The sequence below is a fragment of the Stegostoma tigrinum genome, chromosome 25 (genome assembly GCF_030684315.1).
Source record: "Stegostoma tigrinum isolate sSteTig4 chromosome 25, sSteTig4.hap1, whole genome shotgun sequence".
Lineage (NCBI taxonomy): Eukaryota > Metazoa > Chordata > Chondrichthyes > Orectolobiformes > Stegostomatidae > Stegostoma > Stegostoma tigrinum.
In genome coordinates, this window is record NC_081378.1 from 53,869,207 (window position 1) to 53,888,412 (window position 19,206).

General features: G+C 42.8%; 1 protein-coding gene across 2 annotated transcripts in view; it reads right to left on the reverse strand.

Annotated features, from left to right (window-relative positions):
- Nucleotides 1–528: 528 nt before the first annotated feature.
- The window catches only part of LOC125463037 (E3 ubiquitin-protein ligase Hakai), a 31,551-nt gene continuing 12,873 nt past the window's right edge, over nucleotides 529–19,206 (reverse strand). For both annotated transcript variants that reach the window (XM_048553663.2, XM_048553664.2), the window contains exons 5-6: nucleotides 16,052–16,125; nucleotides 529–2,425 (exon numbers count right to left, since the gene is read on the reverse strand). In XM_048553663.2, the coding sequence (XP_048409620.1) occupies nucleotides 1,384–2,425; nucleotides 16,052–16,125 (1,116 nt within the window). In that variant the 3' untranslated portion in view covers nucleotides 529–1,383. The remainder of the gene's footprint in view (nucleotides 2,426–16,051; nucleotides 16,126–19,206) is intronic.

A 19,206-nucleotide genomic window follows, 5' to 3' on the forward strand; every position in this document is an offset into this window, starting at 1 on the left:
ACAGCTTGGGCTGAAAACAAGATCCGAAGAGAAATGATTTGATGTCTACTGGCCTGGAGCAGTTCTTTACAATCAAAACCCACTTTAACAGTGAAGAAAACAAATTCAGCCTTTCTTCAATTGTTGTGAGATGTGACTGTTTAATCAGAAACCCTTTATATGCAAACCAGCTACCTTGTCTCTCTTGCAAACCAGTATCCAGAGAAAGATGAGTTAGACTTTCTAACCATTCTAAAAACTATAAATAGCATATGGATCATCTCTGCAACTCATGAAGAGAAACTACTGAATTGTCTTCCCCCAGTTTTCCCTCCACCAACAACGTGTCTCTGTATCTGTTAAGGAGGATTGACAAATCTGGGGATAATGGGGCTTGATTTCCAATGCGCTTCCCCACTGAGTCGTGACACTTGTTGATTAAAACAAGCATTACTAAAAACAGATGCTAACTGAGACCATTCTTCAGTAATCTTTGGTAGTAATAACAAATTAAACAGATTAAAAACTTTCTTCCTTATTCACACCATATATCACATGATATATAGTACTTTTATTTGAAATTAACACAAATTGAAAGAACTGCCATTAACCTTGTCCTGAAGTTTACTCTAACTTTTTCATGTAAATTGAAATAGTTATTCAATTAATGAAACATTATCCAAGCTGGAAAGCTGAGGACAGTGAACAAAACATTGACTTAGGCTACAACATTACACAGTCCAGAGACTGCAAACCCCTGAAAAGTCAGCAATCACTTTAATATTCTAATGCTACATTGTACATTTAAAACATTCGTAATCCAAAAAAATACTGTTCTCCTATTAGATGGCATTCAGTTTACAGCAACTCTACTTTTGTCAACTTTTAACATTTTACAATGAAGTTACACTTTTAGATCTATTTACAGAACATTTTGTAGATGTTGATTACAGTGTTAAGCACAAATGAGCCAAAAAAAGGCCAGTAAGATATATATTTAAAATATAACATATTGTAACTACATGCTCTCTAAATGGCTAAATAAAAAACTTACGGTCACTTGTTCCTCTACCTTGAGAATAGTTAACCAGGTTAACTGTCAGTTCCAGTAGAATCTTCACAGGATTCCCTCATTTCCTTAGGCCTTTCTCACACAAGCAGCAAATTCCACAATTTACATTAGATGCTAGTTTTCATAAAAAATGCAAGTAGTACATATTGGACATGAAAACTCAATCGCAAGTTTTGTTGTACACACAAACCGTTCCAATTTTATTAATAATTTATTGCATCAAAATCTCTCCAGAAGCAGGTTTGCTTCATAAAGGCCCAAGAAATTTGCATTTGAAGAAGCAATGTCGCATCCTGGAACAATAAAGTACTTCCATACAATCATCCCATAACTTATTGATAATACGGCCTATATCGCGTCTGATCAGGGTGATGTGGCCCAGGTAATGGAGCCTGAGGAGGTGGGACTTGAATCCTTGGTGGAGGAGGACCTCTGGGAGCAGGCCAAACACCAATACCTGGACTGTGCCCTCCTGGCTGAGTAAATGGAGGACTAAGTGTTCCTTGGTCTTCTGTATATTGCGGTATTGTGGAGGCAGAGTAGTGGTGAGGGGGTGGAGGAGTGTTGACAGGGGGACCAGTATGCTGAGGAGGTGGTGGTCCATGGGGTGGATGGTTCAGATATGGTGGCATTGGAGCCAAGATGTGTCCTGGTGGTGGATTGATTGGTGGTGGAGCAGCTGACAAAGGTGGAGGTGGGGCCTGGTTGTACACCATGTGGGGGTTGGCAGCAGCCTGTGCTGGGTGAGGCATGGGGTGGCTTATTGGTGGTGGAGGGGGCGGAGGAGGAGCATAGTGCTGCTGTGGAGGCAGCATGTGATGTGGATGAGATACCACCGGATTGTTCTGGTATTCAGGATGATGATGAGGTGCAGCTGCCGGGGGCTCACGACTTCCTGTACTTGAAGAGTCATCTTGAATAGGAACAGTGATCAGATTGCTGTGTTTTCTTGTTGTCACGGTTGAAATTCGAAAGGTTTCCTGACTCACTGACCTTGGTGGTGGAGGAAGAGGCATCTCAGTGGGTGGTGGACGAATATCCTCATGTGTCTGGCTGTAGTGATCATGTGACATATGCTGCAGAGGGGGTGGTGGCATCAAGATGGCATGTTGTTTCGGAGGAAGATGCGAAATATGGTGCTTATCTTGTGGCATCAGAAAGCGCTCAGCAATTTCTGCTGGAGGTGCCATTGCAGGATGGAGTGGCTCTGGTTGTGACCTGATGACCGCCTTCCCAGTTCTCATATGCCGATGGTTGATATGGGCCTGCAAGTCTCTCTGAGAAAGGTAGGTCCGCTTGCAGCCCTGGACAATACTACACATAAATAGTGAGCCTCGTAAACACTGCTCAATGCGCTGAACTGGGTCGCTACACCTAAAGAAATGAAAATAAGTTTTGTCAGACCCGATATTATATTTTAATAATTGAAACCATTTGTTGTAATAAGCATTTATGCCACAATTAAATGTGTTATGGGGAGGCAATGGCCTAGTGGCATTATCACTGGACTGTTAATCCAGAGACCCAGATAACTTTCCGGGGACCCAGGTTCGAAACCCGCCACAGCACATGGTGAAATTTGAAGTCAATAAAGTATCTGGAATCTATCATCTAATGACGACCATGAATCCATTGTCGATTGTTGGAAAAACCCATTTGGTTCATTAATGCCTTTTAAGGAAGGAAACTGCCATCCTTACCTGGTTTGGCCTTCATATGACTTTAGACCCACAACAATGTGTTTAACTCTGAACTGCCCTCTGGGCAATTAGGAATGGGCAATAAATGCTGCCTGGTCAGTGATGCCCTCATCCCGTGAATGAAGAGAAAAAATTTCAATCAACCAAAGAATGACCTCAGAGAAGACAGCCAAGAAGGACAGTTAAAAGTGGCAACGGAAAGTAAATGAGATCAGAACTGATGTTCTCCAAAAAAATAGAAAACAAAGTTAAAGTATCACAGATAACAAAGTGTGGAGCTGGGTTAACACAGCAGGCCAAGCAACATCTTAGGAGCACAAAAGCTGCCGTTCCAGGCCTAGTCTAGGCCCAAAACGTCAGCTTTTGTGCTCCTAAGATGCTGCTTGGCCTGCTGTGTTCATCCAGCCCCACACTTTGTTATCGCGGATTCTCCAGCATCTGCAGTTCCCATCATCTCTGATACTATTTTTAAAGTATTACATGGTGGTTGCTGTCTGAGAATTTCTCTTTTATACTTTTAAAGTTCGGGTATTCATTTAAGTTTGCTTGAAAATTAAATAATTTAAATGTTATAATTAAATCATGAAGTGAAATAATAAGACTATTTGAACAGAGTGGGTATAAAGGTATTGATTAAGACAAGACCTGGATTAGATTCTAAAAAGGGAATGGAAATTTATTTTTCTACATCACAGATGGGCAGCTAAGACTGACCATTTACACCGCGTGGAATCTTTTAAAGACCAGTTGATTGGGCTTCAGGACCAGCTTGTTCCTGTGAAAATGAAGGAGAGGGATGGCAAGATTCAGGAAACTTGGATGACAAGAAAAATTGAAAGCTTATTCAAAAAGAAAACAGAGGTGTCCATAAAGATTAGGAAACTAAAGACAGACATAGACCTCAAAGAACACAAAGTTAGCAGGTAAGAACTCAAACATGGAATTAAAAGGGCTGAAGGAGGCCACAAGATGTCTTTGGCAAACAGGATTAAGGAGAATCCCAAGGAGTTTTATATGTATAAATGGAGCAAGACTGTAGTTAGAGGTTCACTCAAGGACAAAAGAGGAAAATTAAATGTGTCAGTGGTGCAAGTGGGTGAGGTCCTTGACAAATACCTTGCATTGGTATTCACAAAGGAAAACGTCACGTTGGGTGGTGAATCTCGGCAGTGTCAAAAAAAGGTGTCAGGCGTTTTAACAAGCGTTGAGGTAGGAAAGTTCCCATGATCTGATAGGATCTATCCCAGAATGCTGAGGGAAATAGGTGAAGAAATTGCTGGGGTCTTGTATGAAATCTTTGTACCCTCTTTAGTCACAGGAGAGGTCCCAAAGTACTGCAGAACTGTCAATGGTGTTCCTTTGTTTGACAGCAACAGGGATAATCAGGGAAATTATAGGCTGGTGAGCCTTACGTTAGTGGTCGGAAAATAATTGGAAAATATTCACGGGGATAGGATTTACTCACTTTTGGAAAAAGATGGACTTTTTAGCAATTAGCATAATGGCTTCATGTGGGGAACAACTTGATTAACTTTTTTGAGGAAGTGACAATTATGATTGATGAGGCAATGCAGTAGGTGTTGTGTGCCTTTGACAAGGTCCCTCACGAAGAACTGATATAAAAGATGAAGTCATATGGGTTCCATGGTGAGCTGGTTAAGCTGGGTGCACACTAGCTTAGTCACAGAAGACAAAGAATAGCAGTGGAAGGGTTTTATTAACATGAAATCTATGACCAGTGGTGTTCCTCAGGGATCAGTGATATGTGGAAGTGAATACAAGTGGCCTGATTAATAAGTTTGCGGATCACCACAAAGATCGGGGGGAGCTGCCGATAGTGAGGACTGTCTTGTCTTAACCAAATTGATTCTATCTTTACCACCTCTCTTTCCAGCATTCCCATTTCTTCCGTAATTACTATGTCTTTCTTCCATGATATAGATAAATGTGGGGTGCTGCACTTTGGTAGGGCAGGACTTATACATTTAATGGTCAGGTCCTGGGGACTGTTGCTGATTGATTTGGTTAAGAATTGAGAAACAGAAGGAGGAACAATCATGCTCCTGAAAGTAATCTATAGGTTTTCAGGGGAAAACCTGAAGAAAAGTCACAGTAATGTTAAAAAAATACAGTGTGATATCAGGGGAGTTTAATTTAATTACAGTAGAGTATAGAGACATACAACACGGCAACAGAACCTTGTCCGTGCCAACCAGATATCCTAATCTAGTCCCATTTACCAGCATTTGGCCCATATCCCTCTAAACCCTTCCTATGCAAATACCCATCGAGATGCCTTTTAAATGTTGTTAATTTTACCAGCCTCCATCACCTTTTCTGGCAGCTCATTCCATACACGAACCACCCTCTGCGTGAAAAACATGCCCATTAGGTCCCTTTTAAATCTTTCCCATCTCACTTTAATCCTATGCCCTCTAGTTTTAGATTCCCCTCTACCTGGGAAAAGGCCTTAGCTATTCATCCTATCCATTCCTGTCATAATCCTATAAACTTCTATAAGGGCACCCCTCAGCTTCCGACACGCCAGGGAGAATAATCCCAGCCTAGTCAGCCTCTCCCTATAGCTCATACCCTCCAAACCTGGCAACATCCATTTTCTGAAGAAGGGTCCAGACCCGAAACGTCAGCTTTCCTGCTCCTCTGATGCTGCTTGGCCTGCTGCGTTCATCCAGCTCTACACCTTGTTATGTCAGATTCTCCAGGCTCGGCAGTTCGTACTATCTCTAAACATCCTTGTAAATCTTTTTTTGAATCCTTTCCTATAGCAGAGAGACCAGAATTGAACGCAGTATTCCAAATGTGGCCCAAACAATATCCTATACACCAACATAACCTCCCAGCTCCTATGCTAAATGCACTGACCAATAAAGGGAAACATACCAAATGCCTGCTTCACCACCCTGCCTACCTGTGACTCCACTCCAAAGGTACTATGAGTATGCATCTCAAGGTCTCTTTGCTTGGCAAACTTTACCATTAAGTGTATAACTTCTGCCCTGATCTGCCCCGCCAAAATGCAGCACCTCATATTTATCTAAATTAAACTCCATCTGCTGCTCCATGGCCCACTTGCCCATCTAATGAAGGTCCCATTGTACTCTGAGGTAACCTCCTTCACGCTCCACTCAGCCACCAATTTTAGTGTCATCTGCAAACTTACTACCATACCTCCTGTAGTCACATTCAAATAATTTGTATAAATGATAAAAAGCAGTGAACTTAGCACTAATTCTTGCAGCACACTGTTGGTCATAGTCCAAAAAGCAACCCACCACCACCACCACCCTCTGTCTCCTACCTTTGAGGCAATTTTGTATCCAAATAGCTAGCTCTCCCTGTATTCCATATGATCTAACCTTCAAATATAGACTGGGATAATGCCACAGGATAGGGTAATGCAATTGGGGTGGGTGGGGGTGCGAGAAGAATTTCAGTAACGGGTTCAATAGAACTTTCTTGACCACCGGTCTCAGTCCAACCAGGAGCAACATATTGCTGGAACTACTTGTGGGAAATGAGTTGGGCTGAGTTGACCAAGTGTCTGTTGGAGATACTTGGGTGAGTGATCACTGTAGACAAAGGTTCATGAGCTGCTTCAAGTACAGGATGTGTATATTCCAATAAGGGAACAAATCGAGGGAATCAAAGCCAGGGCTCCTGGATGAGGGGGAGAGAGAAAAAGCAAGAGCGAGAGAGAGTGAGCGAGCAACAGAGAGGGTATACAATGCAAGTCAGATAAATTATTTAAGTGAGAACCAGGCTATATATCATAAATTGACAAGGGAAATGATGAATGGCAAAGACAGAATTGAAGAATAAAGTAACAGTTTAAATAAAAGGGAATTCAAGTTGTCAGTAGATAATCAGAGGTGGATTGGACTAATTGGGGATAAAGAATATGGTATATGCTTATCAGTGTAGTCCATGTTCAAATCCACAAGACCTGGACAATATCCAGATATGGGCTGTTAAGTGGCAAGTAACATTCATGCCACACAAATACCAGACTTAAAGTATTACTAATAAGTGACAAACTAACCACAATCCCTTGACATTCAAAGGTGTCACCATCACTGACTCCCCCGTTATCAACATCCTTGGGGTTACCATTGACCAGAATCTCAACTGGACCCACTACATAAACACAGCTCCAAGGGCAGGTCAGAGGCAAGGCTTCCTGAGGTGACTAATTCACCTCCTGACTCCCCAGAGCCTATCTAACATTGCCAAGTCAGGAGTGTGTTGGAATACCCCCCGCTTGTCTGGATGGGTGCCGTTCCAACACCACTCAAGAAGCTTGACACCATCTAGGATAAAGCAATCCGCTTGACTAGCACAAAACTCCACTCCCTTGACCATCAACACTCAGTATTAGCAGCATGTACTTTCAATAAGATGCACTGCAGAAATTCACCAAAGAACCCTGAACAGCACCTTCCAAAGCCAAGACTGCTTACATCTAGAAGGAGAAAGGTAGTCGATATATGGGAACATCAGTACCTGCAAGTTCCCCTTCAAACCACTCACCATCCTGACTTGGAAATATATTAGCAGTTCTTTACTATCACTGGGTCAAAATCCTGGAATTCCCTGCTTAACGGCACTGTGGGTCAACCAACAACTGGCAGACTGAAGGCAGCTCATTAACACCTTCCCAAGGGCAATTAGAGGTGGGCAATAAATCCTGGCCAGCCAGCAATGCTTATATTCCACAAGTCAATTAAAAATAACTTGCTGATTATTATGTACTGCCCTCCTTAGCCAATCAATCATTGCTCCTCCATACTGAAATATCTGATGGAGGAAGCAAAGAGTCTGGTAAGAGCGCAGAATATACTCTAAGTGGGGTTTTCAATGTTCATAAGAATGGGTCAGCAGCACCACCAATTGAGCTGGTAAGGTACTAAAGCACTTAGTTGCAAGGCTGGGTCTGCAGCAGGTGCTGAAGCATTCAAGAGGGATAAACTTGACCTGCTCCTTGCCAATCTGCCTGCTGTAAATCCATCTGTTCATGACAGTTTTAATAAGAGTGACCTCTGCACAATCCTAGAGAGACGAAGTCCCACCTTCACATTGTGCTGTGTTGTATTATTACAATGCTGAATGGGATAGACACTGACAGAATGATAGACACAATGGCAATGGGGAAAAAAAGGTAATGTAGCCATCAGCACGACAGAAATAGAATCCATTTTGAAAAATATAAAATGTAATAAAACAGCATGTGTTCTAACAGGTGCAATCTACAAACCATCAAATTGTGGAAGGGAGGACAACAAAGAAATTTACAGATGAAGGAAATGAATAAAAAAAACAAAATCATCATGGGAGTGGGGAGAAAGGAAGCATTCAAATGCTCAAATTAACTGGCCATAGGAGGTCGATAAAGTGGATAAGGGAATGGAGTTTTCACTGTGTGTACAGGATCCAATAAGAAAGATGGCTGGCAAATATGTTGGCCTTCAGTCTCAAGCTATCATGTTGTAACTGTAAGCTTTGATGAGATGTGGACTATTGTGTACAGTTTTGGTCCACTTTTTGAAAGATGGATATACTTGCCATAAAGGGAGCCCAAAAGACGTTCGCCAGTCGAACCCTTGGGATCGAGATTGTTTCATAAGAGATGAGGAAACTTGACCTGCATCCTCTAGTTTTTCAAACAATGAGAGGTGATCTCAGTCAAACACAGAAAATTCTAACAAAGTATGACAGTTGGCTATGAGCAGGGCCTAGCTAGTGAGTCTAGAATGAGGGAACACAGGCTCAGGGTAAGAAATTGACCATTTGAGGTGAAGGCGAATTTCATACCTTACAGGATAGTAATATTTTGGAATTTGCTAATTCACAGGGTTGTGGAAGCTTAATTACTGAACATGTTCAAGACAGAAATTGGTAGAGTTCCAGATACTAATAAAGGATATGGCGACAGCACAGGAAAGGCAAACATAGCGGTAAGTCAGTTAACTATATTTTCAGTTTGAACAATATAGGATGAGCAGGTTTTTTCTAAATTCATTTCAGAAGCAAGTATTTCTGCTGTGTTCATAAGATACCATTGTTGAATTTAAAGTCAGTTCAGCTTCTTCTATACGAAGACAATTCAGGATAGTAGAGGGAAAATGTTACCTGAGCTGAAGTGTTTAGTTTTGAACTTTCCAGATGAGGGAAGTTTGGTTAGAAATTCACCAGTTGTTATTAGAACTGAGAAAGTTTAGGCTCTCAGATTTATGGAAAAATTCACTTTGGGAGATTTGGAAAAGATTCTCCACAATTCATGGCAGGGAAACTGTCAGGAATCAATTAAGCAGAACTGTAACAAGTTGAGATGGGGGTGTAATTTCTCTGCGTAATGGAGACTGCTGGGAATCTGGCTGAAAATTTGTTTTGCTATCTGTTCTGAGATCATTTCTAATTGCATTATGATTTAGATAGCCTGGTCTGCTTTCCTTTTCTTTTGCTCATCAAACCTCTTCTGCTGTGAAAGAAAACCTGCAGTCCCAGTGACAAATGGCAACATTAACGAAGAATAGGAGCATGGGTGGGTCACCCAGCGATGCTCCACTATTCGTTATGATCATGGCTCATCACCCAACATAATAGCCTGTTTTCGCTTCTCCCCAATATCCTTTAATTGGTTTAGCCACAAGTGCTATATCCAACTCCTTCTTGAAATTATACAATGTTTTAGCCTTGAATGCTTTCTATGGTAACAAATTTCACAGGCTCACCATTCTCAGGGCGAAGAAATTTCTCCTCATCTTAGTCCTAAATGGTTTACCATGTATCCTTAGATTGTGAACCCAGGTTCTGAACTGCCCTGCCATCGTTCCTATGTTTATTCTATCTGGTCCTGTTCACAGCTTTCAGGAAATGACAACCCCATAGTTCTGAATTCTAACTAATGGATCCAAATCAACCTCTCCTCATACGTCAGTCCTATCATCACTAGAATCAGTCTGATAAACCTTGGCTGCATTCCCTGTGTAACAATAACATCTTGTCTTAGCCAAGGAGACCAGAACTGCATACAAGGGATTCTATGACAAGGCCCTGTATAATTGCAGGAAGGCTGCTTCTGAAGTCTGACATTGACTAACAAGGACAGGTACAGCAGATTTCATATTGCTTGCTGAGTGGGCAATCCCAAAATCATCCAGCACCTTCTCAAGATTAGCCCAAATATCTGAGATGTGGAGAACAAAGTAAAGAAGACTCCTCTACTACCTGAAGTGTCTTGCTATGAAGCCCATTATCCCATTTGACATCTTTACCAACTGTTACTTTTAGTAACTGACTTATAAGGATATCCAAGTCTTGTTGTACATTCCCCAACTCAATTTGCAGCCTTTCAGACTGGATAATCTCATATTTATACACATTATACTGCGTCAGCAATGCATTTGCCCACTCTCTCAGCTCGTCCAAATCATTTTGCAACATCTGTGCATCCTCTGGCAGCACAACACATCAGCAGCGACCAGACATCCCAATCTGATGAAGTCTCATTTGCCCACATTTGGCCCATATCCCTCTAAACCCTTCCTATTCATGCACGTAGCCTTTTAAAATGTTGTAATTGTACCCACCTCCACCATTTCTTCTGGGAATTCGTTCCACATACACACCATGCTCACGTCCTTGTTAAATCTTTTCCTTCTCATCTTAAACCAATGGTTTTGGACTCCCCTACCCTAAGAAAAAAAGAGCTTGGCTATTCACCCTATCCATGCCCATCAATTTTATAAACCACTATAAGGTTACCTTTATGGGAAGTTTATCTGTTCTTTCAGTAAGGAGACCTGCACACAATACTCTAGGTCTCGTCAAGGCCCAGTACAGCTGCACTAAAATTTCCTTGTTCCAGTACTCAAACCCTCTTGCAATGAAAGCCAACATACATACTCCTCCCTAACTGCTTGCTGCACTCAGATGCTTGCTTTCAGTGACCAGTGTATATGTATGCCTAGGTCTTTCTGTAGTTCAACAAAGAATCAGAGAACTCGTAGAATCCCTACAGTGTGGAATAAGCCATTTAGCCCAACAAGTCTACACCGACTTTCAGAAGAGCATCCCACCCAGACTCAGCCCCCTTCCCTATTTCTGTAACCCTACATTTCCCATGGCTAATCCACCTAACCTATACATTCCTGGACACTATGGGTACTTTAGCATGTCCCATCCACCTAAACTGCATATCTTTGGACTGTGGGAAGAAACCAGGGCACCACAAGAAAATCCACACAGACACGTGACAACATGCAAGATCCACTCAGACAATCACCTGAGGATGGAATTGAACCTGGGTTTGTGGTACTGTGAGGCAGCAGTGCTAACCACTGAGCCACCGTGCCCTCCAATTCCCAATCTATCATTATTCAAACAGTATTCTGGGGCAGATATAGCAGGATTTGCAGATGCTGGAGAATCTGAGATAACAAGGTGTAGAGCTGGATGAACACAGCAGGCCAAGCAGCATCATAGGAGCTGGGAAGCTGATGCTTCGGGCCTTGACCCTTCTTCAGAAAAGGGTCTGAAGGAGGATCTAGGCCCGAAACGTCAGCTTCCCAGCTCCTATGCTGCTGCTTGGCCTGCTGTGTTCATCCAGCTCTACACCTTGTTATCTCAGTATTCTGGGGCATTCTGTTTTTCTGACTGAAGTAGATAACTTCACATTTATCCACATTATAGCAAAGTTGCATTTGCCTACTCACTCAACTTGTTGAAAACAAATTAAAGCACCTTTACATATTCCTCTCAATCCACAGTTCTGTGTTGTCAGCAGAATGGAAAAGATTACATTTGATTCTGTTAGCCAAATTGATACATATGGTAGGTAGCTCAGACCAAAGCACTGATCTCTGTAGTGCTGCAACTGTCATTGCCTTCTGCTCCAAAAATTGCTCATTTTTCCCTAGTTTTTATTTTTATCTGAAAATCAATTATCATGCCATATGCATATGCCATATCCTATATGCAGTGATTTTCCACATCAACCTAATTAAAAGCTGAAATTCCAAATATACCAAATCCACTGGTTGTCCCATATCAGTTCTTTCTGTTCTAGCTGTGAATTAAAAATCTCTTGCAGATTTGTCAAATACAATTTCCATTTCATAATTCCATTATAACTTTGCATAGTCCCTCTTGCATTTGTTTAAAGTGTCCTGTTATCACATCCTTTGCAACAGTCTCTACCATTTTCCAAACTATTCATGTTACGTTAATGATTTGCATTTCCCGGTTTCCTCCCTTCCTCCCTCCGGTTTTAATATGGGGGTTCATTTAGCACCCTCCAATCTGCTGGAACTATTCCAGACTATAGAAATCTGCAAGATGATAGTGAACTCATCCCACAATTTCCATGCCCACCTCATTTAGTATCTTGGGATGGAAATGGGAATTCCCTGGGAATATACAAGTCTTCAGACACACTTGATTGTCCAGCATATTTTGTTGTACTAATACTAATTTCCTTCAATTCCTCCTTCTCAATGAACCTTGCTTCCCCAGCATCTTTGGCAAGCTATTTGTGTCTTCTCCTGTGACTGAAACAAATTACAGTTTAACTGCTCTGCTATTTTCTTGTTTTCTCCTGTTAATTTTCCCTAAATAGATTGTGGGGGCCATACTTTTATCTTCATTAATCTTTTTCTATTTACAAGCTTACAGAAGTTCTTACAGTCCACTCTCATGTTTCTTGCACGTGTACTCTCATAAACTTTGCTTCCAATCTTAATCAACTTCTTGATCCTCCATCGATGAATTCTGAACAGCTCCCACTCCTCAGGTGTGTTAAATTTTTAGCAAAATTTATCTAACATCCTCTTGGTATCTATTGCTATTCTGATTTTCTTTTGTGAGCTACGGTTGTGCTACTTCTCCTGTTATGTTGTTCTGCCCAAGAGGAATACACAATTGATTGAATATATGTATTGCCTCCCTAAATATTAACAATTGTTTATCCACTGTGACGAAGTTACCCAGTCTATCACAGCCAACTTAGTCCCCATCCCACCTCCAAACTTTATTTGCATTTATGACTCTAATTTCTAAGTGTGAACTAGCCCAATGAAGAATTCTATCATGTTATGGCCACTGTTTCCTAAAGGACCTCTCTTAGGGGCCGGCACAGTGGCTCAGTGGTTAGCACTGCTGCCTCACAGCACCAGGGACCCAGGTTTGATTCCAGCTTTGGATGACAGTCTGTACAGTTTACATGTTCTCCCCCTGTCTGCGTGGTTTTCCTCCAGGTGCTCCAGTTTCCTCCCATAGTCCAAAGAAGTGCAGGCTAGGTGCTAAATTGCCCATAGGGCTGTGTAGATTAGATGGGTTATGGGGGATGAGTCTGGGTGGCATACTCTGAGGTTCTGTGTGGACTTGTTGGGCCGAAGGGCCTGTTTCCACACTGTAAGATTCTATTCTATTCATTACAGATCATTAATTAGACCCTTATTACGCAAAATCAAATACCACTAACCTCATCCCTCGTCCTTGACCTATCCCCTCCCTTACTCCCCACCTACACTCACCTTTACTGGCTCCAACCCGGCCTCTTTAACCAGTCTGTCTCCTCTCCACCTATCTTCTCCCTGTCTCCCCCCCTCTCCCTGTTTATTTCAGAATCCTCTACCCCCCCCCCGCCCCCCCATTTTCAGAAGAAGAGTCTCGAAACGTCAGCTTTCCTGCTCCTCTGATGCTGCTTGGCCTGTTGTGTTCATCCAGCTCTGGACATTGTCATCTCAGTTTCTCCAACATCAGCAGTTCCTACTTCTCTGTAACAAGATCTCCTGTTGGTTCTTCAACATGCTGGTCTTTAAAAAAAACTCCAAGACGCATTCCACGAATTCATCCACCGTAGTTTACTGGCAAAATGATACGCCCAGATTAAAGTAACCTAATGCACTCTTCTTGTACATTTCTAATTTCCTGTTCAATGATGTCCCCACTACCACCATTTGGAGGTCTATAAATAACTCCGACTAATGCTTTCTGCCTCTTATTGTCTCTTCACTCCACTGAGAAGAATCCACATGTAAACGTTTTGCACTGATATCTTTATTGATGAATGCTCTGATAGGCAAACCAGATCCAAAACTTTTACTATGACTCTCTATCTACAAATGCGGCCAATCCTGCTGAGTTTCTCCAGCATTTGCTATGTTTGATCCTGAGGCTACAACCTTTGACGTCCTGCTTTTTAATTAGCTTTCTAGCCCCCTACAATCTGTTCGTGTTTCCTCATTCCTTTTTCTACTTTTGTAATTGATGCAGACATGGATCATGATTCCTGGTTGTATGCTCTCCCAGTTAGAATGTCCCGTCGCCACTCACTAACTTCCTTGATTATGGCAGCAGGAGACAACATTCCATTCTGGTCTCACATATGCAACTGCAGAAGCATCCATCTGTTCCCTTTCTGAATAGAATGCCCTATCACTACTGTTCTCCCATTTCTTCATCTTCTTCCCTACCTTGTGCAGCTGAGCCACTTGTGGTGCTATGGACTTTGTTCTTGCTGCATTCCTCAGAGAAGCTAACTTTCCCAGCATCATCGAAAATAGGTCTATTTGGTGGTCACCATTCCCTTTTTACCCATGTGCTATTTACCTGTGGTGTGACCACTTTGCTATATGTGCACTATACGAAGATCTTAGACATGAAGATCTTTCCAGATCTGAAAAATGGGACTTCCAGTCGCTGCTGTTGGTTACATTTCCTGTACTTGGTCACATGCATTAGGAGTCTTGTGGCACAGTGAAAATACCCCTATATTTAAGCTAGAAGGTCAGAAGTCACATGATACCAGGTCATAGTCCAACAGGTTGGTCTGAAATCACAAGCTTGATGAAGGATCTAAGCTCCGAAAGCTTGTGATTTCATACACAGCTGTTGGATTATAACCTGGTGTTAGGGCTGCCTATAACTGAGCAGCATAAAATGACCAATGGCTGCCCATAACAAGCTTGATGAAGGATCTAAGCTCCGAAAGCTTGTGATTTCATACACAGCTGTTGGATTATAACCTGGTGTTAGGGCTGCCTATAACTGAGCAGCATAAAATGACCAATGGCTGCCCATAACAAATGCAGCAGAACATGGCTGACAGTAGTTAGACAACTTGGGAAAACATTTGCCTAATGTAGTCTTCACAAGTAGAACAACAGTAGCTCTGTAGTCTCAAAGTTACTGGATATGCAGCTGCAGTTGCTTTTGCAGAAGATGTAGAAAAGAACATTTCACACTAATTAGTTCCTTCTCTTGAATTATTTAATCAATCTGCTACAATACTAAGAGTAGGTTTTAGTTCAGACCCTTCAAATAATCATAGATATAAATTTTGAAGTACATATAAATCCACCTACGTACACAAAAATTCACTACAAGCAATAAAGGAAAACATTCAGACCGGTATGAGACATTAAAAACAGACCAGCAAGTCACCTGGGAGAAATAAATAACGCCCTGAAGTGATAGGCATGTATCCAATTAATTGGCAGTTGATGTGGTGCAGCTGGCAAACGTTATTTGCATACAGTATCCAATGTGAAAAGCCTCAAGAAGGGAGGTCAGAAAGTCCGGGGAACATTTTGAAGCACCAGGGTGGACCATAAGCCTCTATGCTGTTCAGTGATATCATTAGCTTAATTGGAAAAATGTTAAAATTGCTGAGTGTGGCAATACATCTTTTGGGTTAAGGACAGTCAATAATTAAACTGTGCACAGCAAGTAAATTGCTGAGGCGTGCTTTGACTGTATATGATGTTGTACCAGAGATCCAAATACAAAGCGATACCTTAGCACCGCTGGCCGGTCGTACTGGGGAGGCGGGGGAGGTGAGTGTGTGTGTGCGCGCGTGTGCTCTCAAAATTTTCAAGTGTATAAATTAAGACGTTCTGAAACTTTTATGTGGCTTATTGCTCCAAAGAAATGAAGCTGTGAACTGTAATAAAGTGTTGTGTGACTTCTGACTTTGTCCACCCGAGTCCAACACCAACACTTCCACATTTGAACAAAAAGGCCTGGGTTCCCACTTGCTCCAGAAGTGTGTCATAACTGGTTGATTAAAAATATCTACAATGATATACACTGCCATTTGTTGTACAGAGAGTCAAATGATGAAGCATGAATTGATCAAAACACTTGTCAAATAACTGGCAATATTACTGACCTTGGACTTATGCTGCCAAAGACCAGATGTTACAAAGGGAAAACAGTTTAAAATATTTTCAATACTAAGAAAGGCACAGCACAGTGACGAAACAAACAGAATACATCTTACCCAGGGCACATCTTGTCACCCTTTTTCTCTTGCAAACTTGCACAGGTGAAACAAAACACATGTTTGCATGGGATCTGTGAAGAAATGCAGATTTATGAAGCAACATATTAAATTCCCACTTGTTCAGTACATCATACAATTGCAAGACTTTACAGTAAAGTCAATATTGGGTCCAGGGTTTCAACTTAATCCCAAAATGGGAAGACAGAGTGTGTGTATTTTTTTCTTTATTCATTTATAGGATGAGGGCATTGCTGGCTAAGCAACATTTATTGCCCATCCTTAATTGCGCAGATGACAGTTAAGAGTCAATCGCATTGCTGTGGGTCTGGAATTATATACGGTCCATACGAGGTAAGGATGGCAGTTTCCTTCCCTAAAGGGCATTAGTGAACCAGATGGGTTTTTCCAACAATCAACAATAGATTCATGGTCATCATTAGAATCTTAGTTCCAGATATTTGTTGAATTCAAATTCCACCATCTGCCATGGCAGGTTTTGAACCCGAGTCCCCAGAACATTGTCTGGGTCTCTGGATTAACAGTCCAGTGATAATACCACGAGGCCATTGCATCACGTGTGTGACAGACAGAGTGTTTGCGCACGAGGGAGAGTGCGCGCGAGTGACAGTGGGCGTGCGAGACTGCACGTGCAACAGAGTGCATGTGAGTCAGAGTCCGCATGAGTCACAGCGTGTGAGTGTGCGTGAGAGAGACTGTAGGCGAGCGCGAGAGGGCTAGTGCGTGTGGGCCAGTGCGTGCGTGAGTGAGAGAGTGTGTGTGAATCACAGAAAAGATGAACCAAGTGTATAAAGGAACGAAAACTGGACACTACTAGAAAAAGAAGTACAGTTGTAAAAGAAAGTTTTAGAGGTGCAGTCTTGAGAAAGACATGTTCATAATACATTTAGAAATGCACAAAATGTGAATTTACAAAGGTTGGTGAGCCACAGCACAAAGAGCTGTGCGGGAATCTGATACAGTGGCAATAACAGAAACACATAATTAAGAATTAAGGGAAGTGGTCTTTTAACAGTCAATTCAAAAAAGATCTGGAAAGAAAAACAGCCCCTTGAAGGGACAGAAATAGGATCCATTTGGTTGGAATTGAAAAGCAGAAAGAATATAATCAGAGATAATGGGAACTGCAGGTGCTAGAGAATCCAAGATAACAAAGTGTGAAGCTGGATGAACACAGCAGGCCAAGCAGCATCTCAGGAGCACAAAAGCAGACCTTTCGGGCCTAGACCCGTCATCAGAGAGGGGATGGGGAGAGGGTTCTGAAATAAATAGGGAGAGGGGGGGAGGCGGACCAAAGATGGACAGAGGAGAAGATAGATGGAGAAGAGAGTATAGGTGGGGAGGGGATAGGTCAGTCCGGGGAGGACGGACAGGTCAAGGAGGCGGGATAAGGTTAGTAGGTGGGAAATGGAGGTGCGGCTGGAGGTGGGAGGAGGGGATAGGTGAGGGGAAGAATAGGTTAGGGAGGTGGGGACGAGCTGGGCTGGTTTTGGGATGCAGTGGGGAGGGGGAGATTTTGAAGCTTGTGAAGTCGACATTGATACCATTGGGCTGCAGGGTTCCCAAGCGGAATATGAGTTGCCGTTCGTGCAACCTTCGGGTGGCATCATTGTGGCACTGCAGGAGGCCCATGATGGGCATGTCGTCTAAGGAATGGGAGGGGGAGTTAAAATGGTTCTCGACTGGGAGGTGCAGTTGCTTATTGCAAACTGAGCAGAGGTGTTCTGCAAAGCAGTTTGCAAGCCTCTGCTTGGTTTCCCCAATGTATGGAAAGTCATCTTGGGGCCTGGGATGGGGCTGAGGGAGGAGGTGTGGGGGCAAGCGTTGCACTTCCTGCAGTTGCAGGGGATGGTGCTGGGTGTGGTGGGGTTGGAGGGGAGTGTGGAGTGGACAAGGGAGTCACGGAGAGAGTGGTCTCTCCGGAAGGCAGACAGGGGTGGGGATGGAAAAACGTCTTGGGTGGTGGGGTCGGGTTGTAGATGGCAGAAGTGTCGGAGGATGGTACGTTGTATCTGGAGGTTGTTGGGGTGGTATGTGAGGACGAGGGGGATTCTTTTAGGGCGGTTATTGCGGGGGGGGGGGGGTGTGTGAGGGATGTGCTGCGGGAAATGCGGGATGCACATTCAAGGGCATTTTCGACCACTGGGGTGGGGGGTGGGGGGGGTGTTGCGGACCTTGAAGAACGCGGACATCTGGGATGTGCGGGAGTGGAATGCCTCATCCTGGGAGCAGATGCAGCGCAGGCGAAGGAATTGGGAATAGGGGATGGAATTTTTGCAGGAGGGTGGGTGGGAGGAGGTGTATTCTAGGTAGCTGTGGGAGTCAGTGGGCTTGAAATGGACATCAATTTCTAGCTGGTTGCCTGAGATGGAGACAGAGAGGACCAGGAAGGTGAGGGATGTGTTGGAGATGGCCCAGGTGAACTTGAGAATATAATCACACAGCTGGGAATGATCTGAAGGTTGCCAAAAGTTCAGATACAGAGCAAATTGTTACAGCAATCAACCAAATATGCAAGAACCATTAGAATTGTGTGAGGCCCTCAATATTTTTCACTTTTGTCTTTGTTTTGGAACTCGAGTTGAAGTCAAGAGTTGAACTTTGAATAACAGCTTGTTTTAAAGAAGAGAACAAAGATAGATATTTGCTCTTGGTAACTGGCGTGGAAAGCAATGGCACTTAATTGCTGTTCAAAAGACACTAGAGATGATTTGGGCACAAGCTGTTGTTATGCTTCAGGCTGAAAATTGGTTGGATATTCAAATAGCCAATCATAGGAGAGCTGGCACTAACCAGCCAACCACAAACACTTAATTGGAAACAAGAAAAAACAATCTGACTGGGTTTTGACAGGAGAGTGAATCTTGAAAAACTTCTGCGGACTCTGTCTACAGTTTTCTATCTAATTATCAAATTGTTCAATGTTCAGAGAAAAGAATCTCAATTGAAGCAGTGGCAGAAGAGTGGTGCAAACCGAGGGGTGAATGGTAGCAAAGCAGCTGTTGGATTTTTAGGTGAGGGGCAAGGCCCACATCTCTCTTAGTCAGAGCAACAGCAGGAAAGAACCGTCATTGAATCTCAAGGCAGAACACCAGAAGTGATGTCAGGGTTCAAACGGACGAAGGGAAGCAAGT